General features: G+C 41.6%; 1 protein-coding gene across 6 annotated transcripts in view; it reads right to left on the bottom strand.

Moving 5' to 3' along the window:
• KIF16B (kinesin family member 16B) overlaps positions 1–25,111 on the bottom strand; it is a 317,135-nt gene that overhangs the window by 269,041 nt on the left and 22,983 nt on the right. For 5 of the 6 annotated variants that reach the window (XR_008392618.1, XM_053671038.1, XM_053671039.1 and 2 more), the window contains exons 2-3: positions 14,058–14,127; positions 11,999–12,112 (exon numbers count right to left, since the gene is read on the bottom strand). Coding sequence is in view for 5 of the 6 variants with exons in the window: in XM_053671038.1 (XP_053527013.1) it covers positions 11,999–12,112; positions 14,058–14,127 (184 nt within the window). In the remaining variant the exon portion in view is untranslated. The remainder of the gene's footprint in view (positions 1–11,998; positions 12,113–14,057; positions 14,128–25,111) is intronic. The other variant, XM_053671040.1, reaches the window with a different exon arrangement.

The raw sequence follows: 25,111 nt of genomic DNA, 5'->3' as shown, positions 1-25,111 counted from the left end.
TGAAGATGGAAGAAAATATGCAACACTTTCAATGTATTATGCTTTATTATTTCAAGAAAGGCAGAAACACAACTGAAACACACAAAAAAGATTTATGCAGTGTATGGAGAAGGTGCTATGACTGACTGAACATGTCAAAAGTGGTTTGCAAACTTTCTTGTACTATTGACATGGGGCCAAATGACTCTTTGCTGTGGGGCTGTCTTATGCATTGGAGGATGCACAGCAGCACCCCTGGACTCTGCCCACTAGAAGGCGATAGTGGGAGACAGCCGACATACTCAAAATGTCCAAATCAGTAAAGTTATTGGTGAAAATGAAAAATGTGTCTTTTATTTTACAGAAAAAAAAAAAAAACCTAAAAAAACACTGGTCAACTCAACATTTAAACCAAACCCAAAAGTTTTCAAAATGAAATTTTTGCCTAGGGTTAAAATCCACACCCACCATTTTGCTACTATTTTCTTTTCCACAAAGTTAACTCAGCTGGAGTTATCTGGAACAGGGGCCGGGGCCCTGGGGGATAGGAAGTTAAGGGGCAGCCACAGGTGGTGCTAGGGGTATGCCTGTAAATGCAGGTCTGGAGGCACTGAGACACAGGCCTTGCTCAATCTCAGCTTCAAGTAACCCACCCAGAGATAGCTAAGGACCCAGAGAAGCAGCCAAACACTGCCCACATCTCTGGGGTCCCTGGCAAGGAAAAGAGGCTACCCATCACAACTCCCACAAAGGAGGTATTTACCATCATCTACCAAACCGGGTAGGGAGGGAAGAGCTGATTTTAAGAGGCTGCTCTCCCCACTGGCATTAAACCCCACCGAGATCCTAACCTGGCTAGGTTATCCGAAAGCCATCTTCCCGCTTGTCTGAGCAGACTTGAAAGCTAATTTGCAGTTATCCTAAGTATCACAGGGCCTCACTTGATGGGAATTACCCACCAGAGGGCGCTATTAAAACAGAAGACTCTTCCATCCAATTTGTCAATAGGGACATTTCAGGTTTCAAGTTTCTCCAAGATTGAATCAAATAACAGAATGTGTGAGATCAATCCCTCTGGAGTTTTGAAGAATCATTAAGAAAATGAAACCTTATCTAATGGCCTTTAATTTGCATGAGTTTAGCTGTAAATAGCTTACTAATGTTTTTCTAAATCTAAAATTAATTTGGAAAGAAGAAATAGTCATGATCATCTTACTTGGTGTTCATTTAACATTAAGGGACATTCAACTTTATAGTAATAGGCATGCTGTATTTTCTCAAGATGTCTCTTTAAATTAAATTTATTAGGGTGACATTGGTTAATAAAACCATAGAGGTTTCAAGTGTACAATTCTATGATACATCACCTGTATACTGCACTCTGTGTTTATCACCCAAAGTCAAATCTTCCAACACCATATATTTGACCCTGTTTTACCCTTTCCTAACCCCAACCTCCTTCCTTCTGGTAACCTCCACAGGGTTGTCTGTGTCTATCAGTTTTCATTTGTTTTTTTTTTTCTTGTTTGTTCCTTTGCTGCTCTCAGTTTCAAATCCCACATATGAGTAAGATCATATAACTGTCTTTTTCTGACTTATTTTGCTTAGCATGATATTCTCAAGGTCCTTCCATGTTGTCACAAATGGCAGCATTTCATCTTTTCTTGTGGCTGAAGTAGTAGCCCACTGTACATATTTTTATGTACCAAATTTTCTTTTCAGATCATATACATCTTTCAAGATGCCTTTATAGTCAAATGAAAACAAAAAGGAGGAGGGGAAGCAGAAGAGGGAGAAGGAGGCAAGCAAGGGGAAGAGGAAGGGGAAGAAAAGGAGGAGGAGGAGGAGAAAGATGAGGATGGATAGGAAGAACAAGAATGGAAAAGGAAGAACAAGAATGGGAAAGGAAGAAGACGACAGACATTGTGCTAGGTCTGCGTCTCCCCGTTTATGGCAGGAACACAACCTGTTGGCTCAATTCCTGTGCCGAGTATGGCAGCATGAAAACTTTAGTCAATATTTGAAATTGAAGGCACTTTTAGAACAGCTATTAAAATTAGCGATGAGGGAAGATTGCCTTTTCTTTAATATTGTGTTTAAAAACAGGTATTCTCCTGTATCTATGCTGGTTTTGTAACACGTGATTATACTAGAAAATAGTGTTTAGTTATGCAATTTAATGGAACAATCTCAGATTATTTTAGAAAGTCAAAGAACTCAAAGCATCTGAGAAGAGATGCTACGCATACACCTGAAGCATGAAAACTACCCTTACCGGCTGAAAACTTTCACAACCTAAAACTATTTTTAAATTTGGGGCATTAAGCTAAACCTGTTACTGCTCTCCTAATGTTGACTCTTGAAGAACTGGAAAATATCTCCTGTTCCCACAATTTATCACCATCAGTAAACAAGTTCTTTCCTTCAGTAAAAGTTTGCTGAGTGTTGTCTTCAATGTGCCAGGCCATGACCTCACATACCACTCTGCTCTCTGTCCCTGGGCCGTCCCTCAGCACAGCCCTCTGTCCCCAAAAGGCCTCAAATTCAGGTTAAGTAAGGGGGGCATCCAGCTGCTCATTAAGTAAGTTAGAAGTGGAGAACTTCATGGCCCTTCATTCAACCTCTGTTGAAGACAATTCTAAAAACTGTACAGTGAACTGGCTGTTCTCCCTTAACAAATTCCCTCATACCAGCCACTTCATTCCCATTCCTACATTAAAGCCAAAATCTAGAACCCAATATCTATAACATTAAATTCCTCCCCAGACTCCTAGCTACCAACACTGATTAATCCAATTGCCGAAACACTGAAGTCACCATCACTCATTCATTTATTCACTCAGCAGGGCTTCCCTACCCATCTGTCATTTATAAGACATCAATCCTTTTCTCTTATGCCTTATACATCTGCCACAAGATCTCAGCTCTACTACTATCAACTCGATTATGTCCATGGACTTAAGCGAATTATTTGAGCTCACTGAGTCTCTTTGATAAAGAAAAATAGAGCTCAAGTTGACTTTGTTTGGGTCCTGTGAGGATTGAGTGAGACAGTGTACATGAGCACAAAGCAGAGTTTCCAAAACCAATGCAAACTCAAGCAGCATTGTTTCATCTTTCCAGTGCTGGCCCCTCTTTCATACCAGGCACGTCACTGCTCTTTAAGGCTCTCACTCTTATTGCCCTTTCTACACTTCCCTAGTGCTGAATCAACATTTTCTGGAAGATTCCATCCAGTCCTCTCCTCTGAACAACTTCTGTAGTTCACAACCTATCTTTTTTGTTTTTGCATATACATGAATGCTTATTATAGTATTTGTCACAGCCATGACAATATCTAAATTACCAACCACAGCAGGTTAACAAATAACAAATGAAGAACAGTCATTCAATGCGCTACTATAAAACAGTTAAAATGGGTCAACTTGAATTACTGGTATCAAACTTGATAAACATCAAGACAATGATAAACGAATTATACAATACATATGCAAAATATATTTATACAAATTTTAAAATATAAAATCACCGTATATCTTTTTTGTACATTTTTAATTTAAAATATTTTAATTTTTCGTAGTTATTTTTTAAACATTTTTTGTTGTTCAAGTACAGTTTTCTGCCTTTTCCCCCCACCCCTCCCCACCACACAATCTCCTTCCCCTGTTTTTATCTCCCCTCCTTGTTATTGTCCATGGGTCCTTTATATTTGTTCCTGTAAACCCTTCACCCTTTTCCCCCATTATTCCCTCCCCTCACCCCTCTGGTCACTGTCAGCCTGTTCTTAATTTCAAAGTCTTTGGTTATATTTTGTTTGCTTGTTGATTTTGTTGATTAACAAGCTTGTTGATTTTGTTGATTTGTTGGTTCCTGTTAAAGATAAGATCATATGGTATTTGTCTTTCACTGCCTGGCTTATTTCACTTAGAATAATGCTCTCTTTGTTCCATCTATGCTGTTGCAAAACGCAGGAGCTCCTTCTTTCTTTCTGCTGCATAGAATTCCATTGTGTAACTGTACCATAGTTTTTTAATCCATTCATTTACTGGTGAGTACACTTAGGTTGCTTCCAGCACTTGGCTATTGTAAATTATGCTACAATGATCATTGGGGTGCATAGGTTCTTCTGAATTGGTGTTTAAGGTTGTTAGGGTATGATCGTAGCAATGGAATTTGTGGGTCAACGGGCAATTCCATTTTAGTTTTCTGAGGAAATTCCATACTGTTTTCCACAGTGGTTATAGCAGTCTGCATCCCTACCAACAGTGCCCTAGGGTTCTTTTTTCTCCTCAACCTCTCGAACATTTGTTGTTTGTTGCTTTGTTTATGATGGCCATTCTGACCAGTGTGAAGTGGTATATCATTGTGGTTTTCATTTGCATCTCTCTGATAGCTAGCAATACTGAGCATCTTTTCATGTGTCTCTGGATCCTCTGTATGTCCTGTTTGGAGAAGTGTCTGTTCAAGTCCTTTTCCCATTTTTAATTGGGTTGCTTATCTTCTTAGAGTAGAGACATGTGAGTTCTTCATATATTTTGGAGATCAAACCCTTGTCTGAGGTATCACTGGCAAATATGTGTTCCCATATGGTTGGTTCTCTTCTCATTTTAATGCTGTTTTCTTTAGCCATGCAGAAGCTTTTTATTTTGATGAGATCCCATTTGTTTATTCTTTCCTTTGTGTCACTTGCTCTAGGGGACATATCAATGAATATATTGCTGCATAGAATATCTGAGATTTTCCTGCCTATATTCTCCTCTAGGACTTTTATGGTGTCACAACTTAATGTCTTTTATCCACCTTGAATTTATTTTGGAGTATGGTGTAAATTGGTGCTTGAGTTTCATTTTCTTGCATGTAGCTGTCCACCTCTCCCAACACCAACTGTTGATGAGGCTGCTTTTTGCTCCATTTTATGCTGCTGCACCCTTTGTCAAATATTAATTGACCATAGAGACCTGGGTTTATTTCTGGGCTCTCTGTTTTGTTCCATCAGTCCATGTGCCTGTTTTTATGCCAGTACCAGGCTGCTCTGATTAGAGTAGCCTTGTAATACAGTTTGGTATCAGGTATTGTGATCCCCCCTGCTTTGCTCTTCTTTCTCAAAATTGCTACAGCTATTTGGGATCATTTATGGTTGCATATAAATTTTTGAAGTGTTTGTTCTATGTCTGTGAAATATGCCATTGGTACTTTAATAGGTATTGCATTGAACCTATAAATTGCTTTGGGTAGTACGGACATTTTGATGATGTTAATTCTTCCAGTCTATGAACATGGTATATGTTTCCATTTGTTTGTGTCTTCCTTAATTTCCTTCTCGAGTATTGTGTAGTTTTCTGAGTACAGGTCTTTTACCTCCTTGGTTAGGTTTATTCCAAGGTATTTTCTTTTTCTTGTTGCTATATCAAATGCAATTTTTTTCCTGATTTCTGTTTCTGATGTTTCATTGTTGGTATACAAAAATGCCTTTGATTTCTGGATATTGATTTTTGTATCCCACTGTTTTGCCAAATTCATTTATTAGGTCAAGCACTTTTTTGGTGGAGTCTATAGGATTTTCTATGTACACTATCATGTCACCTGCAAACAATCACAGTTTTTGTTTCCTCTTTTCCAATCTGGATGCCTTTTATTTTCTTTTCTTGTCTGATTGCTGTGACTAGGACTTCCAATACTATGTTGAATGAATAGAAGTGGTGAAAGTGGATAACCTTGTCTTGTTCCTGATCTTAGTGAGAAAATGTTTAGTTTTTGCCCATTGAATATGATGTTGCCTATAGGTCTCTCCCATATACATTGACGAATGAATGCTCCCTCTAAACCCACTTTGCTGAGTGTTATAAATGAGTGCTGTACCTTATCAAGTACTTTTTCTACATCTATTGATATAATTGTGTGATTTTTGTCTTTCATTTTGTTTATGTGATATATTATGTTTACTGATTTGCAAATATTGTATCATCCTTGCATCCTTGGGATGAATCCCACTTAGTCATGGTGTTTGATCTTTTAAACATATTGCTGCATGCTGTTTGCCAATATTTTGTTGAGGATTTTAGCGTATATGTTCATCAGCAATATTGGCATGAAGTTTTCTTTCTTTGTTGTGTCTTTGTATCTGGTTTTGGGATTAGGATGATGAGTTTGGGAGTCTTCCATCTTCTTGGATTTTTTTGGAATAGTCTGTGAAGGACTGGGGTTAACGCTTCCTTAATTGCTTTGTAGAATTCAAACCATCATTGAATAGTTTCACAGGTCCATTCAAACCTGAACTTCTGAAACCATCAGGTCCAGGGCTTTTGTGTGTTGAAAGTTTTTTATTACTTTTTCTATTTCATCTACTGTTATTGGCCTTTTCAAGCTTTTTGCTTCTTCTTCATTGAGTTTTAGGAGATTATATTTTTCTAGAACTTTGTTCGTTTCACCTAAGTATTTTCAAATTTCTTGGCATACAGTTGTTCATAGTAGTTTCTTACAATCCTTTGTATTTCTGTGGTATCAATTGTAATCTCTCCTCTTTCATTTCTGATTGTGTTTATTTGGGTCTTTTCTCTTTTTTTCTTGATGAACCCCCTTAAAGGCTTGTTGATTTTGTTTATCTTTTCAAAGAAAAAGGTCCTGGATTTACTTATCCTTAGAACTGTGCTTTTAGTCTCTATGTCATTTGATTCTGCTCTGATCTTGGATATTTCCTTCCTTCTACTTGCTCTAGGCTGTCTTTGTTGTTGTTCTTTGAGTTCCTGTAGGTGTAGGGTTGGGTTGTTTATTTGAAATAATTCTTTGTGTTTTTTAGGTAGGCCTGTATTGCTATAACTTCCCTCTCAGGACTGCCTTTGCTGTGTCCCATAAGTTTTGGGTTGTTGTGAGATCATTTTCATTTTTTTCCAGACACCTTTTTATTTCCTCCTTGATGTCCTTCTTGACCGGTTCATTGTTTAATAGCATGCTATTCAATCACCATGAGTTTGAGTGTTTTTGAGTCTTTTCCTTGAGGATGGTTTCTAGTTTCATTCCCTTGTGGTCAGAGAAAATGTTGATATGATTTCGATTTTGTTGAATTTGTTGAGGTTTGTTTTGTGACCTATCATGTGGTCTATCTCTGAAAATGTTCCATGTGCATTTGAAAAAAATGTGAATTTTGCTTCTTTGGGATGAAAGGCACTATATATATATATATATATATATATATATATATATATATATATATATATATCAGTTCAGTTCATTTGATCTAGGGTATTGTTCAATGCTGCAATATCTTTGTTGATGTTTTGTTGGAAGATCTATCCATTTTGACAGTGGGGTGCTGAAATCCCCTACTATAATTGTGCTGTTGTCAATACCTTTCTTGAAGTCCTCCAAAATTTTCTTTATGTATTTGGGTGCTGCTATGTTGGGTGCATATATATTTACAATGTTTATGTCTTCTTGATGGTTTCTTCCCTTGAGTATTATGAAGTGACCTTCTGGGTCTCTTTGTATGGCTCCTTTTTTGAAGTCTATTTTGTCTGATATGAATATTGCTAGCCTGGATTTTTTTTTCCTGTCTGTTTGCTTGGACTATTTGTTTCCGGCCCTTCACTTTCAGTCTGTGTAGGTCTTTTGTTCTGAGTTGGGTCTCCTATAGGCAGTATATGTGTGGGTCATGCTTTCTTATCCATTCAGCTACTCTATGTCTTCTGATTGGAGCATTTAATCCATTTACATTTAAGGTGATTGCTGATAGGTACTTACCACATTTTTCAGACTGTAAGATGTACTTTTTTACCACATTCTTTGCTTCAAAATTTTTTTCATCTTTTCCTCCTCTAAAACCTAGGGTGCATCTATTTTGCAGACACACCTAGGTTTTAGAGGAGGAAAACAGGAAAAAAAATTTTTGAAGCAAAAAAATGTGGTAAAAACGCCCTGGCTGGTGTGGCTCAGTGGATTGAGCATAGATCTGTGAACCATAGGGTTGCCATTCAATTCCCCATCAGGGCACATGCCTGGGTTGCAGGCCAGGTCCTCAGTAAGGGGTGCAGAAAAGGCAACCACACAGTGACGTTTCTCTCCCTCTCTTTCTCCTTCCCTTCCCCCTCTATCTAAAAATAAATAAATAAGTAAAGTCTTTTTTAAAATATGGTAAAAAAGTGCATCTTATAGTCCAAAAAATACAGTATTCATTGCCATTTTTTGTACCTGTGTTCTTCTCTCTCTCACTCTTTTCCTTTTCTTAAAGGCATCCCTTTAGCATCTCTTGCAGAGCTGGTGTGGTGGAGGTGTATTCTTTTATACTTCTTTTGTCTGGGTAGATTCTTATTTGGCCTTCCATTTTAATTGAGAATCTTGCTGGATGGAATAAGCTTGGTTGCAGGCCTCTGACTTTCATTACCTAGAATATTTCTTGCTATTCTCCTCTGGCTTGGAGTGTTTCCATTGAGAACTCGGCTGCTAGCCTTATCAAGGCTCCCTTGTATGTTACTTCATGTTTCTCCCTTGTGGCCTTTAAGATTCTTTGTCTTGGAATTTTACCATTTTGATGATGATGTGTCTTGCAGTGGGCCTCTTTGGGTTCCTCTTGATTGGGACTCTCTGTGTTTCCTTGATTTGTGTAACTTTTTCTCTCATCAAAGTAGGGAAGTTTTCCATCGTTACTTTTTCATACAGGTTTTCCATTCCTTGCTCTTCTTCTTCTCCTTCTGGTGTCCCTATTATACAGACACTGTTACGTTTCATGTTGTCTTACAGTTCCCTTACCACCTGTTCATTCTTTCTGAGTCTCTTTTCTTTTTCCTGCTCTGAGTGTTTTTTTTCTACCTTGTCCTCTAACTTACTTATTCAATCCTCTGCTTCATCCAGCCTGCTTGTAATTCCTTTTAGTGTATATTTTATTTCTGAGATTTTACTGTTCATTTCTTTCTGTTTTTTGCTTATAGTTTCTATTTCCTTTTTCATGCTGATGTAGTTCTCACTCAGTTCCTTGTAATTGTCTCTGAGCTCCTTGAACATCTTTATAACCATTAATTTGAATTCTATATCTGATAGTTTGGTTACCTTCATTTTCTGTTTTAGTGGGGAGTCTTCCATTTCTTTTTATTGCATGTTCTTTTCTTGTCTCTCCATTTTAGGTGACTCTTTCTGTTTGTTTCTGTGCTTCCTGCTGTTTCACTTTGTCAGCTGTCTTTGTAGGGTGAACTTCTATGGTAGGAATTCTATGAGGTTCAGTGGTGTGATCTCTGATCTCCTTGACTGGATGCTCTAGGTTTGCCCTTTCTTCTGTTTGTGTGGGCTCTCTTGTTGTACTTGGGTTTTTACCTTTCGGTGGTTCATTTATTGGTGGTTTTTCTCCTCAAGCAGGTATACTGATGCTCACAGCTCCCACCTATTCTTGTATGTGATCAGTGGCAGGGGGCAAGCAGAATGGATTAAGACAGCAGGAAAGTATTTTAAGGGATTTTAAGTACCAGCAAGTAGAGAGGAGATAGGAGATTCTTTGGGTAAGTATAGCATTAACTGTGATATTTCACCCAATTAGCCACTTTTTATAAAAGGTGAAAGAGAAATAACACTCTTTTTAGAGGAGAAGAGGATTGTGAACTGAATCCAGAAAACGGAGCACTTGTGCAAGTTTAGAGGATGAGATATAGTGAGATTAAAGTATAGAAAGTAGAGCAGTGTAAGAGAGAATAGAGTTAATCACAACAATAATAATGCTCAGGATTAAAGTGAAGTGGGCTGAGATCATGGAGAGTTGCTTTGTAGTATGTACAACTGTATAGAACAACAATTATTTACAATAGTGCTGGAACAACAACAATATGATAAGAAATACAAGATTTGGATAACCAGAATAGAAAGTACCCGATCAAAGAGTTGTGTGTTATTGGCATACAGGTTAAGTAAAAGGAGGAAAATTAAAATACAAGACAGAGAGAATAAGAAAAACCAATCAATGTGATTAAACAGGGAAATAAAACAAGGAAAACTAAATATAAGGAAAAGAAAAAAACACTAATAAAATAAAAGTGGTAAAAAGTAATGACGAGATAAAAATAATACACATACACAATAAAATGCAGCATTCCCCTCAGCCATTCACTCTGGGCGTGTGGAGCTAAAATCACCCTGGTGCACACCAGCCACTGCTGAGAGTTCCTTACAAAGCAGCTGCCCACAGCTCCCAACAAGCACGCGGCTTTTCACACAGCCCCCCTTTCCAACCGGTCAGTAGACTATCCACGTCAGGGTCCGACACGGCCCGGCTCCTCTTTTCTCCAGGTGTTGGCTGGCTCCCCCAATTCTCTGGTGCCAAGTCCACAGTCCTAGCAGGTGTATACCACCTCTGTGAGTCTCCCACTTCACCTCTCTTCCCTGCAGGGACTTCCAGCATCCAGGTCCCTCCTGGTGCCAGGCTGCCCTCCTGCTCTGGTAGGGAAGGGAACTGTTGATCTAACTCTCCTCCCGATATCCTGCAGCAGGAGCTGGCAGGAGAGCAGCAGCCTGGATCCTGGTGCAGATCTCAGGGATCTTACCATCCCAGGTAATCTCCTCACCATAGGTTTTTCAATGCCCTCTGAAACTTTTTGCCTCCAAACTTCATACAAGCTGGGATTCCGTTGGCTGTTCACTCTGTTCCTCGAAAGATCAGCTAGGTGTTCCAGCTGGGCACAGGGAGAACTGGGCTCCACTCCCACCTACCTTGCAGCCATCTCTGAATTCTTTTCTTTACCCAGGATATAGCGCCAATAAATACCAGATCTACTGTGTGTAGATGGTGCCCAGAGATCCCATGCTGGTCCTCACAGCAGTCAACAATCCCAGTCTCGCAGCTGATCCTCTGCAGAGCAGTGAAGGGCAGAGGACAACAGCTGCTCCAAGCCAAAGCCACTAGCTCCCCACGATAACTTGCTAGTGGACAGAGCCCGCTGCCGCAGCCACCTCCACAGCTGAAGCCACTAGAAAGTTTGCCCGTGGCCGTCACCCCCAAGGCCAGCGTCGGTGGTGCTGCTCCATAACCTATCTTATGCCAACATTTACATTGCCCCAGAAAACCAATCTTTTCCACAATCCATTTCTAAACCAACTAAATTTCTGAAATGTTAAGGTACATGTAAATAACTTGGGGATCATGGTAAAAAGTGCAATTTCAGATTCAGCAGATCAGGGAGAGGTCCTGAGATTCTGCATTTCTGCACATTCCCAGACAGTGTCGATGATTTATTTAAGTATGTGGATACATCTAATTGCAACAAACCAGACGAGATGCCATTGCATGGATTACAACCCAGGACATGCCGGAATTCTTATCCTTATTTAAACTCATGAAGACCTGAAGCAGTAACAGACAGGCCAAGAGGAGGCCCAGCCATGAAACCCATGTTCTTCCCCCAACACTAGTGCCTTCCCTATCACCACTGGGCTCAAATACCCTCCCTGACCCATGTATGGAAATACCCTTGTCCTTCTGCTCACATGAAATGTCAATATTCAATAGCATCCTAGGAATATCTTTGAGTCTACTCTTATCTGCCCATGTCACACTGTAAAAGCCTACAGCCCACGTTTCATGTTACTAGAAGTTCTATAATTATTTTGGACAAAATGTTCTTTCTTTCTGGAACCTACAATGACCCACTCCAGCAAGAAAGATGTGACTTGTGTTTGAAGTCCACCTCATAAAGCTCTGCACCACAGCAAGACTCCAGGCTATGTGGCTTATTTGTCTAGTTCAGCAGCATATAAATGTCTGCCTAAAAATGATTTATTTGCAGAGCTCCTTCAAAATAGTAGTGTCAAAGTTTTAAAACAAACTTATGATCATCATGCTTTGAGGCTAAAAGAAATATCAGCATTTTAGGGACTGAATTCTCAGGCTTAAGATAAATGGTGCTCTATAACCACCAAAAAGCTAAGTTAGCAAAGACTAATTTTACATAAATTATATTTTTTATTTAGATGTTTTAAGAATTTTAGGGTAGGTATGTTTTCCTCAATATGGAAATAAACCAAAATAAAGATTTTGAAAATATCTTACCATTTCTTGTGAAACATAATCTGGACTTTTTGTATCAGCAGAATAAAAAGAAAAGTCGTAAGTGAAGGTCTTGGTCCGTTCTCTCCCGGAGTCCCCAGTCCCTCCTTCTGGTATCTGGAGAGATAAGATTATGATAATAATAGGAGCACTGTCAGTGGACAGCTGATCTCATTTAAAGTTTTTCCTTCTTAAAAAACATACAATGATCACCATTTTTCATCTTCATATCCTAAGAAGCATTTAATTCCTCCTGAGCACCCCCACCACACCAGAAATAAATAAATCTAGAGTCAATCCATGATAGGACCCAAAGCTACTTTCCTAGATTTGTTAGCATGATTACTTTATATGAACCCAACACTCTAGCCTGTCTCTGTTTTATCCTATCTTCAATGCTTTTTACTGTTCCCTTTATATAAGTGAAACCATCAGAGTTGGGGTCTGCATAACTCTAGGGCAGTTACTCACATAGACCCTTATGTAACTGAAATCCCCTAGAGTCATGTGATTTTGTGGCCCCTGTGAAAACTCCAGGTGAGAGGCTTCCTCTTCCATGAAGTGTCCCTTGAGTATTCCATCCAGAAACACTTCCTTCCACCCGAGAGACTAGACTCTCCAAAGACACATCACGTTATTGCAAATGTTTGCATATACCTTGTCTACCTTGCTCCATATCTAAACTGAACCAAAAAACATATTTAACAATCTTCATATGCCACCAAAGCCTCACACAGCTTCCTAAATAAATTCAATGAGCAACATATTTTTTCAACAAAATTCAGACACTGTAAAGAAGATTTTTTAAGGTTCTTCTTATTAAAATGTTAAAAGTGTGAGTGTTTCTGTTCTGGTTATATCAGTCAAGGAAATGTTTGTAAATCTGAAAAAGCAACAGAGCAATCAAGGAAAATTGATTTCACCACGCACAAAGAAAAGTCTCTCACTCTGTTTCAGTAAATACAATTTTTTAATGATTAAAGTTTTACCACAGTACTATGAGTACACAAAGGTACATGAAGCGAAGCAAAGCAAAAGTCACTAACAGCAGGGAAAGAACTCGTGGTGGTTGGCAGAAATGTGAGAAGACAGGGGAGGTCAAAGCAGGGAAAGCTAAGTGTGGGCCAGTCAGAGCTAGAATGTACAAGGACTGCGGTGGGTGGGGAAAGAAGGACCTTCCACTGGAGAATGCCTCAGGCTAAGGGACAGCAGAGCCTCAAAGGAGGCCTATCGGATTATCTAGGGCACCACCCAACTGGAAGATGCAGGCCGTCCCCACCTTCTATCACTGGAGATCAAGCTGCACCACTGTGAAATTAGATTTCAAAGTGCCCAGTCCCTTGAGCCACAAATTAAGAGAAATCCAACCTGAGACTGACCCGCACTTGACCAAGCAGCAGCAGGCCTCAGAAATTCAAACCTGTAAGTTCGTGACAAATATTTAAGGAAAAAGGGGATGAATCCATAAAGCATGTGATGTCTTTATTATTAATTTTACACCCTTATCTCCTCCCTAGGTAAAAAGGATTCAGGGACCTAACAATTCACTGATCAAAGAAAATAACAGAGTATTTTAAGTGCAAAAGAAAGAACTTGCCAACCTAGAAAATTTTTTTTCAATTTTTCTTCCAAAAAAAAATTCAGTGTTTTTATCTTTTATCCCTTGAATTTTTAATGATACTAGCACCTCTTTCAAAGTTTATAAACATCATTATTTTTACTAAAAATAAATAGGGCCAAAGCTTATTTAGTAATTCACAAAATGCAGTCAGTGTCCAGGCGAAGGACACAGGATACAGGATAAAAATGCCTGGGTCTAGACTAAGCCAGTGAGCTTACTACCAGTGCTACAGCTTGGATCTGGCTTTCAGACCAAACGAAACCAGGGATAGAAGAGGAAACGGTAGCTCAACCCCCTTGTTTGATGACTGACCCCAATCCAAGAGCCAGCTGACAGGGCAAACTGAACTGAGAAAGGAATGCCAAAGGGCAGAAGCGGCTGCAAGTCACTGCAATGAACGCCGGGCTCACAGAAGGGGAACGAGACCAGGTTACTACTTGCCTTTAAGTTTGTGATTACTGTTTTGCTTTTCTCCATTTGAATAATGAATTTGGCTTCCAAGTCCTTTTCCCTGCAACATAAATAATTCAGTTCGGTTAGGAGAAAAAAAGATCGTTACAAAAAGAATTCTTTCTTACTTTTTACATATGGGAGTTTGTTTCTAAATGGCATCTGAAGTACAATCCCTGATACCACTATTGCCAAATCCTTACTAATATAAACAAGAAGACACATAAAATAGCTGGCACTATCAAAAACTGACAAATCACATGTTGTCAAAATCTGGACAAATTTCTAACTGTAAGTCAAAAGGAACGTAGATGAAGTAACAGAAACTTTGGAGGGCTGTAAATCATGAGAAAAGCAGCCCCATTCAGCTGATTATAAAAAGAAAGACACTTTATCCCTCCAGCCAGGATGAGAGCAAAGAGAAAAAGTGGACCTAGTGGTCACAACCAGGTGCTGCTTCGGGAAGTAGCAGGGGCACCGACACCTCCTCTCATCCTCCTTCCATCTCTATTCAGAACAGGAAGTCAAGAGAACTCCTAAAAAAGTGTCATTCCCTAAAACAAATGACCATGTCTACACAACAGAGTGTAGAGATCTCTACCCACCTCCATGGAGTGGAAGCTAGGATCTATTGTTAAGTGGGGAATGCAAGGTGGAAAAAGGTATCCAAGAATGCTACCATTCATTCAAAGATAAGAAGGATAACCTGGCACTTTTCAAAAAGCTACCATTGGAAAAGGAAGAAAATGTAGTAGAACAAACAGGGCTGGAACCTAGATTTCTAAAAAATAAATACCTTATTCTGTAAATCACCTTTAGAATGATGAAAATAATTTACACAAAATGAAACAAAGCTATGTAAATTTTTTTTTAATTTTGTAAGAGTATATTAGAGTTCATTTGATCTAAACAGGATATGCCTGGAAGCAAGATATCAACAGACTAAAAAAAAATGCTTCTCCAAATTATGTATTAAAAGAATCTAAAATGCAAACTTTTAAGTTGAAGCAAATAAACCTAACTATGTACTGCACAGTAGGAAACCATTTCAATTATGACTGCATGGAAGAATCTGACTGTACAATGTGATGGAACAGAGTGTGAGGAGACAAATAACTCTAAAGAAATCTCACAGCATTTTCCGTAATCATGCTTTTGGTGGTAAAGGAGGCATCATCATTGGGAGATGTCCGTTTGTGTACTGTGGGATAATACATGAGTAATTATGCAGGTGCTACTGAGAATGAAAGTTTTTGGTTGAAAAGAGATACAAGCATAAAATTTATGAGATTAAGTAAAAGCTCTATAATCCTAAATCTGAATGAGAAAAAACTAGCATGAACTTTATTTAAAACTGATGGAGAGAGAGGGCCGTGGCAATGAGGAAAGCCAGCTGCCCCTGTACTGAGGAACGGAGGCCTGCCACTCGGTGAACAGGCAGCCACACCAGGCCCTGGCTGTGGAGCAGGCTGCCCGCAGCCTTGAGAGACAAGGCCCTCGACCCACAGAAACTGTGAGATAATAACCAGTGTTTCAAGCCCCCACACTGGGAGTAACTTGTTACACAGGAAGAAACAACTGACGCAAAGGCCATGTCAAAAGGACTCAAGAGTCAGCCTGAGTAAGTTCCTACTGGCCAAAGTTGAGCAGCAAAAAGAATAATAACTGTTAGAGAAATAGATAGAATACGCATAGGTTTATGAACTCGTATCTGAAAAATAGAAACGGAATGGTCTCCTTTAGAGGATCAAGAGAATCACCTCATTATTTTGAACGCTATTAGATACAGGGGGAAAAAAATTCAAGCGTATCCCCTGCGTTCCCTAAACAATCTGCAATCCAGAGTAGCCAAACAACTGTCACAGTTGTTGAAGGGAAGTTTCTCTTTCCAAGGTATTCCAGCTAAGAAATGAAGATGGAATGCAAGAATTAGAATACAGACATTTTGCAAACCATGGTGAATTAATGTCTCTAAAGAGTCACCATTAAGGGTTGCTAACTCCAGCCTCCAGGACACAGTCAGACATGGGCACGTCCTAACTGCAGGGCCAACAGCCCTGCCACGGCCGTCCTGTCCTCGGAGTCCAGGCCTGCTGAACCACCGGGACCGCAGGGGCAAGGGAACACCGCCAAGAGCGCAGGGAGGCAGTCGGCACCGTCCAGCGTCTGGGAAGGCCGGCAGATAAATGAGCAGATTTACTCAGTGACGGTAACAACAAATTGCTAGGAATATAAAGATGGAAGAGTAACCTATTAAAATAGACTTAAAAGATGTAACCAATTGGATCTCAAACAGAAAAGACTTTTTGAAATTATATGTAGAGAAATGTTAACAATGACTAGGTATTTGATGATATTAAGGAATTATTATTACTATTTTCAATGTGATAACAGTATCATGATGATTTTCTGTCTTAACCTTTTAGAGATACATACTAAAATACTTACAAATTAAATGATACGATGCTCGGGATTTACTTCAAAATAATTCAGGGGTAGAGGAACCAGGTGCTGGTAGCATCCTGACCACCTCAAGATGAACAGACAAAACACATAAACCAAAAGAGCACGTTGCAGTCGACACCATTCAAAAACCACAGCAGAGTCACCAGCACCCATTCGACTTTTCCCAGCCAGAGTGAAGACGAGCCACGTGGAATCTGCCCACACGCAAGGCACTTCCACTCCCACCCTCCAGGCCTTGGGCCCGAAAGTGAGACGTGCCTCAGGGAAATCCCGTGTTCTTGTGGCCCACAAAACAAATACGCCACCAATCGGTCCCTTTCCTGAAGCATCCGAACTGCCTCCTAGAGTATATACCCCGCCGGTGAAGAAAACTGTGTGAATGAGTTTAATACCCCGGACTGTCCCATCTGGACTCCTCCCATTCCTTGTGAGTTATTTCTCAGTCGCTCGCTAACTTGCCTAGAACTCTCATTTGAAAACCACTAATATCAACAAGTACCTGGGGGGTGGGGCGGAGGGAGCACAGAATTATCCAGGGATCTAAGATTAGAAGTGGCCCTGTCAATTCTTGTTTATAAAATGAAGCAATTCAGCAGCTACCACGCCTGCCCTGCCACTGTGTCAGAAGCCCGAGGTTACGTAATGCCACAGGTCCAGGGCCTTATACCTTTGGAGGTACAAGGGCCCTCTACGCGACCATTTAGTCTAAGCTGTAGGTAACCACAAAAGTACTTTCCTACTTCTAAATTAATATCCACTCTATAAAAATACTAGGAAAGCTACTGACTGAAAGACCATGACGTAATATGAGAGTGTCTTTCAATGAGCACTTCTGAGATCAAAACTGAACATGCTCGGTGGGTTTCAAAACATTCACCGCCTCCTTGATGCTGCATGACTCAAGTGTGGTGATCGGGAAGGCGGTGGCGACAGGTTCACTGTCCTGAGGAAGCCTTCCTGTTTCTCAAAAAGTTCTGTGCCCCAAGGACAGGTACCCCACTCAAACCCTTATCAGTCAAAACATAGCCCAGGACCCAGCAGCAGCAGCAGCAGCCACTGGGAACTCATTAGATTTGGAGGATCTCAGGCTGTACCCCAGACCTACGGACTGGGAAGAAACCTGCATTTTAACAAGAGCCCTAGGAGATTCCAATGAACACTAGCGTTTGACAAGCACAGCTCTGACACTGTATTACTACGGCAGTATGATGACTAGTCTTACATTTACTCTCATGAAACAAACTCCACAATGTTCGTACTTTGTACCCTGGGAAAGTCACTAACTTTTTACTTTGACCTTTAAGTTTATTTTTTTTAATTGCATGCAAGAATATGGATATAACCTAAGTCAGCTGATACTGTCCCCACACTTTGCTCTTATACTGTACATTAGCTTCTAACCCAGAGCAGAAATGGTCTGACTTAACCGGACCTAAGGAGTCACCTGAGTGTCCCCACACCCAGGTCCCCTCACTCCCCGCCCTCTGCCCAGCTACCAGCTCTGTCCACCTCCAGGCTGCTTCCCAATGCCAGTGTAAGGCTGGCAACAGTTTGAAGTCATTTTAAAAGTAATCACATGTCATCAGTAGAGCCTGTGCAAGCCTTCTTTCTGCCCTGTCCCCTCATCAGATGGACCACATGCTTGTCTCACCCGCCAGACAGAGAACTTCAGAGTAAGGACCCTGCCAGCCTACATGTACATCTCCAGGTCCTGGCACAGCACCTGCAACTTCGAGGTGCTCACAAAGTGGCTGCTGAATGTGAGGGACTGCCTGAAGTGATGAATGAATGCTTCTTACCCCAGCCTACTCCTCATCACAGGCATCTTCTACTTGAAGCCACATCCCTCACCAGCCCTCCTAGAGTCCTTTGTTCTTGCTTCCTCACAAGCTATGGTGTCTTCCTATCTTCATTCTTTAGCAAGCCTTGTCTCATATCTAGTTTGATTCACTTACCCTTCCTATGCCTACCCTTCCTCTACCTATCCCGCTTATGTGGACTTCATTCCTACTGATGTCACTCATCCCTCCAATTAGTCTAGAGCAGGGGTGTCAAACTCACTTTCACTGGGGGCCACAGCGGTGTCACAGTTGCCTTCAAAGGGCCAAATGTAATTTTAGGACTGTATAAATGTAACCACTCCTTTAACAGTTAAAGTGAGAGGTCAGCGCTGCCGCCAGGCAGAAACAAGGTGGAGGGCCGGATTCGGCCAGTGGGCCTCGTGTTTGCCATCTCTGATCTAGAGAACACCAGAGAAGCAAGAACCCAGATTCCTTCACCCTCCCACCTGAGTCCACTGAGCACGAGAGGACACCATTCACAATCCCTGCTCAGTGCTTTGTCATAATCCTTTGGCTCAAAACTGTAAAACAACAGGTACTGAGAGTTCCCCCAGCTCAGGTCAATGTCCTCTGACATTTCAGAAACACAAGAAATAAATCTTGACATTTTTCTCATATTGAAGAAAATAAATAATCCTAAAATATTATTTGAACATTGATCTGATAATAGAGCAAAATGAACTCTGTCTTTCCCTGGCCACTCTGTTGAATTAGGTTTCTCAACCGAAAAGTCAATTATGGTCCCTTCATATAAATAAGGAATTTACTTGCAAGGTCTAGAAACTAGATCATAAAATGCCACAAATGGACCAGCTAGAATAAGTAAACTGAGCTACAGAACAATATTTTTGTGGAGGGAAGAAGAAAAATACTTAAAATATCAAATCAGAAAAAGATAAAAATTATGAGCTTTCAGACATGTGAGTAGGAGGAAGCTTACTTGAAAAAAAAAACCCTATGTTCATTCAAATATTATGAACATGTTTTATAATTGCTCAGTGATGCAAATTGATTCCATTTGTTCACTGATGGCATTTTTGGCATTCCATAATAAACAGCCTGACTAGATGGTGTAAGATCTCCAAACTGAGTCACCCGCATGGAAAACTCTAAAGAGTGGCTTACTGACCCCAGCTTCTGAAGTAAATCAGTATCCCCCAAATTCACTTTAAAACTTACAGACTAGGAACCAATATTTAACTGCCTTCATATCACAGGACACTCAACAAATAAAAGTAAAAAAGTCTATTTTAAAAAAGAAAGTGTCCTGGCTGGTGTGGCTCAGTGGATTGAGGGTGGAGGCCTGCAAACCAAAGAGTTGCTGGCTCAGTTCCCAGTCAGGGCACATGCCTGAGTTGTGAGCCAGGTCCTCAGTAGGGGGCGCAGGAGAGGCAACCACGCTTTGATGTTTCTCTTCCTTCCTCCCTCCACCTCTCTCTAAAAATAAACAAATAAAATCTTTTTTAAAAAAAGGTATGACCTCCATGTGTACTACTATGCAAAGCCCAAGGAACACTGTAAGTGGGAGAAAGAACAGGTGCAAAACTGTGAGCTGACCATAATCGAGTTTGCAGTTCAATAACTACAATAAGGCAGAATATGCACACACATGCTTCCAGATGCACAAAACATCTCTGAACATTTCTGAAAGGATAAACAGGAACCTGTTAACAGTGGTTACCTCTGGACCTCGGGGGATGAGAAAATAAATTGAACATCTCAGTGCTGAAATTTATTTTAGCATGACTTCATATTACTTTTATAATTAAAGTAACTTTAGTTAATTAAAAGACAAAAAGCCCCTGAATTTAAACTCTGGATGTTCCTCAGTGCTCTAGGGTTAAGTCCATATCCTTACACGGTGGGCTTATTACCCTCCTCTCCTGACTGTCAAGCCACAGAGAGGACACCTCACCTTCGCCTTGCACTTCACACGGCCCCTGCCACAGGTATCTTCATGCGCTGCCTAGCTGTGCCTCTCTCTTTCCCTACCTCTCTGCAAAACAGTGCTCAGCGTTCAAATCCAGGCCCAGACTCCCCTCCTTCGGGAAGCACTCCTGATCCCCTGTGCTCAATGATTTGCTCAGTCCCTCCGCTCAGCCCAACAGGGCTTTCTTCTCTTTCATTCAGGTTCCAGATAAAAATACAAGACACCAAATTAAATTCGAGTTTCGGATAAAAAAATAAATTTTCAGTATAACTATACCCCAAATATTACATGAGACCTACTCATACTTTACTGCTGGTTGCTAACTCTGACAGCACCATCTCTTACCCAGGGGTGTGCACCCAGCAGGCAATTCCAGTGAAGTGCATTTCTATGAGCCTCCATAGAGAGTGACTGAACGGAGTCTTCAATTACACCCTCAGCAACCAGTGGAGTACTGGAGGCTCCATAAATATAATGTGTCACTTCTGTTATGTTAAAGTTTTGTAACAAACTTAGGGAGGGCTGTTCTCCTGAAGCCATATTTTCTTTATCCTTATGGCCGATTCTGAGCACTCAAAGATTCTGGGGCTGCTAACTAAACTTAGTAGCTCTTCATGGAATCCCTAAAAGCCCACGGCGCAGTTTTTGAGGAAAACAGACCCTGAAAAAAACATGCAAGGGGTTTCTCAGACAACTACCCCAACTTCAATTCAGGTGCTCAGAATGCACCTCACCACACAGCAGGCAGGTGGAAGTCAGCAGCACCGTGAGCTACATCCAAGCACCAACCTTGATGGCAGCCAAGTCTGCATGGCCTCCACCCCATTCCCCATGGGCTACCACTATGAGTGAGCCAAGGACAGCAGCACTGCACAGTCTCAGATGCTATGAGCATCACATGCTAAATGAAATCCTCTGCTGACCTGCTGCTAAAACAGGAGGGAGCTATTAAGCTGAGCCTTTTATTATCTTACCCTGGTTTAGAAAGGGTGTAATAAACCTATAACATTAGGCAAAGAGCCAGCTGTTAGAGGTTGGGATCCCAGAGAGGCAGACAATCTGGGCGGGTTTAGCATGCACGTGCTTGCTCATTAAGGTGTGCCCCAGGGATTAACACCTGAGGAGGAGGAGACGGAAGCAGGACTGGGCAGAGGGAACACTGCAGCTGCCTCGGTGGAGCCCACAGGCAGCCCTGGAGCGACAGTGACCCTGCAGAGTTGCCCAGGTTGAAACAGGATAACTAGGTCTTTATCCCCCCTCCTCCCAGGGAAGGGGCCCTGAGGCGCTGACAATGAAGGCCAAGCCAACAGCACTCCAGCAACTGGGCAACGAGCTTCAGCAAAGGAAGATCTGGTCAGCAAACAAGGGGTCTGCCACACTACCTCCCCTAAACTGATGCCATAGGGCACACTGACAGGCAGCAGCCAACACCCAACTCCCCAACAGACAGCGATGGGCAACAAAGAAGGCAGATACTGGTTTTGTTTCCAGCTGAAGTAAAGAAAGCCTAACAATCAGAACTGTTTCAATGCATAATAGTTGCCTTGAGACTATGGAGGTTTAGTTGTTGGCTAACAAATCCTTACCCGGGTAATTGTATGGGGAGATTTGTGCGTTCATTCAGTCCACAAATATTTAGTGAGTACCTTGGACATGCCAGATAATACTCTCAATGCAGGGAAAAAGTGGTAAAGGGTACGGACTGTGTCCTCCTGGAAAATGCATTTCAGTGAGGGGGTTAGAAAAAAATAAATGCAACTACATTTTAGATACTACTAAATACTATAAAGAAATGAAAGGGTGCCCGGGGCAGAGGCAGGGGGAGGCAAGTAGCCAGAAAAGACCTCACCAGAGAGAATGTGTGAGCAAACACTTGACCAGAACAGGACAGAGGGCACCGCAAAGATCCAGGGAGAGCATTTCAGGTAAAGAGAACAGCAGGTGCGCGGGCTCTGGGGCAGGAACCAGCCAGAGGCTCGGGAAGGAGCAACAGGGCCTGTGTGACTGCCGAAGAGAGAAAGGATGCAAAATGGAGGACGAGGCCAGAGAGGAGGCTGGGGCCACACCACGTCAGGCCTTGAAGGCCTTGGTTCAATGGCTGAGCCTTTGGAACTAAAATGTGATCTGAAGCGAAGGACACAGGAAGGTACTGAGTGCAGGGGAGTGGCACAGTCACACGCAGGTTTCTAAATGATCCCTCCAGCTGCTGTGTGGACTCCAAAGGGGTGAGAGTGGAGATGTGCCCAAAAGACAATGCAGCCAGATTTGAACTCCCAAGACCTGCTGGAATTCCCAAGTCATCTGAAGAGCCCAACCCACACCTACCAAGTGAGAATCCCAGGGCGAGGGACCAGGAATCTGTATACTTAACACAGGAGATGCTGACGGCCAACCAGGCTTGAGCGCCACTGCCTCGGCCTGTACTCCCTCCTCACCTAGAGGAACTGGGACTCCAGAGAGTGTGGAAACTTAAATGCCTTCAGCTCCCTCTGAGATGGTGCTTCACCGGGTGGTCTCGGCCATCCTCTACATGAGCCCAACCCAACTGCCCCCAATTCCAAACAGAAGTCCGGAGGAGACCTACACCTTTCAGGTTGCCACTGTTGCCTCCCAACTGGGGCCTCTCATCTGAACTCTAAAACACCAAAGTCACTGAGAAACACTGTGAAGTGGGGAGAAAGAGCAAGTAGCAAAGGAGTGTGAAAACTAGTCCAGCTTGTGGTAAAACAGAACGTGGGGGGCGGTGTGGATAATATACACATTACTGAGTAAGAACCTGAAAGAAGGTCGTAATTGGTACCATTCCAGAAGCGCAGGAGTGAAGTTAATTCACTCAAGAGCATCAGGCTTCATTCTGTGATGCAAGCCTGGTCCCAGGTGAGAGAAGCTGAAGACTTTCAAACATTACAAAATTCAAGCCCAAAACCGTCAATAATTAAGTTTTGCTCAAGACTAAAGATGATAATGACACTTTTGGTAATTCTGGATACTCTGCAGGGGGCCAAGACGGTGAAGGGCCGGAGGGCCAAGATGAGGCTCACTTGACAAAAAGAGGATGAACTCAGAAAAGAGGAAGAAACCTTGCCCGTGACCTCATCTCATGCAGAGAAACTGATGACCCAGGAGGTTAGGGGACTCATTCAAAGTTGCTTCTACAGTCAGCACTAGGAAGGGTTAGAGGAATTAAGCAAGAAGTCAATACTTCAAAGCCACAGAGAACTGCTGAGAGCAAAGCTAGCCCCCTAACTTGATTTCAGCTACATCCTCCTCAAGGCAGGGGTTATATAAGTTTGGGCTCCCGTGGCAACACAATGGACTACTCAGCACATTTAAGGAATCCATACAAATATTACTCTCTGAACAGGGTACAAAGTTAGTCACCCCAGCTCCCCATCCCATTCCAAAGTACTCCTTCTTCCAGGACTCACAAAGACTCTAATGCTGGTCCCTCTGCCTCAAATATACTTTTCTTCTCCTTCTCACTTTTCCTTCAAAGCCCTTAAAGATGCATCCTCCTCCAGGAGGCCTTCCCAGATGCCTCCCGGTCATTACCTCCTGTGTGATATTCCATAACACACCACAGAGGTTTCCATGTTCTGTTTAACTGCTGGGTGACATGTTTGTCTCCCCCACCAGTCCAGATGCTTCCTGGGGGCAGAGTTCATGCCCTCCCGTTTACAGATCCACACTGCCCAGCAGTCCTTCCACACAGGCAAGCACGCGGATGAATGAATGAGTAAGCAATCAAAGAGTGAATAAACAGATGAACTAAAAACATGATACTATTCTTAAACTCAAGTACTAAAATAAAGTTAATGCTCCAACGTTTATTATATCTTTTAGTTTTTAAATGCAGGTGTGTTTTCCCTATAAATATCAGTTAACTTGGCAGATGTTAACTCCAAAGGCAGAAAGGAAGCTGGGTTCTCCCCGCAGACCCACCATCATGACTCCGACTCAGGCCCCAGGCACAGGGGCCTCTGTCCCTTCGGAGACTCAGCAAAGGGTGGGCTTATGGCCAATCTTCCTCAACACACTTCCAAAACTCACACACAACATATTCATAAAAGAAAAGTGGAAGTTTAAGAGGAGTGTAAATATAAATATAAATATAATAGGTCCTTTTGTGCTCCTGTGTTAGACATTACACCAACTGTTGAATGCCCCAAGATGTTCCAGTTTAGTGCTGCAGCACCAGGAGCACAAAGAAATGAGTATTCTCTGCTCTAACCCACACCATTGCTACAACCTTTCTTCTAGACTTATCTGTTGTAGAAAAATGTTCTTAGTGACAGCTTTTGGAAAAAAATATATATAGCTGGCCTACAAAAAGAAAATTGATTTCTTTTACTACATTGCCTGCCAAATATACCATATAGGAGAAAAATATGCTTCAAAACACTAAATTTGAAGGGCTTTTTCCTCCAAAGACTTTCCTTCAAGTCAGGGCAGGATAAGATGCAATCATCATCCGATCAGCTTCTCATCAAGCGCAGCACCTGACGCTGCCAAGCAGCGTGGTTTAATCATTGTGGGGGGAGCACTGGGCTTGGGGACCTGGGTTCTACTCCCAATTCACAATCACACTGTGACTTTGGCACCTCATTCAACTTTGCCGAGCCTTGGTTTCTGCACCTGTAAAAGGGTTGAATAAACCCTACCACACACAGCTACTGAAAAGTACTAACTGTGCAGCAATGCTGTGAGTAGGAAGCTATCTCAATGTATATATTTTTTGAAAGATGTGACAGAAGAAAGCAGGCAACACGAAGCCAGGTGTACAACAGACAATCAATGTGTTTATTTCC

Source organism: Artibeus jamaicensis, unplaced genomic scaffold (genome assembly GCF_021234435.1).
Source record: "Artibeus jamaicensis isolate MK-2021 breed Jamaican fruit bat unplaced genomic scaffold, CSHL_Jam_final contig_685, whole genome shotgun sequence".
Taxonomy (NCBI): domain Eukaryota; kingdom Metazoa; phylum Chordata; class Mammalia; order Chiroptera; family Phyllostomidae; genus Artibeus; species Artibeus jamaicensis.
The sequence above is the reverse complement of the archived record's forward strand: the minus strand, read 5'-3'. Positions and strand labels throughout refer to the sequence as shown.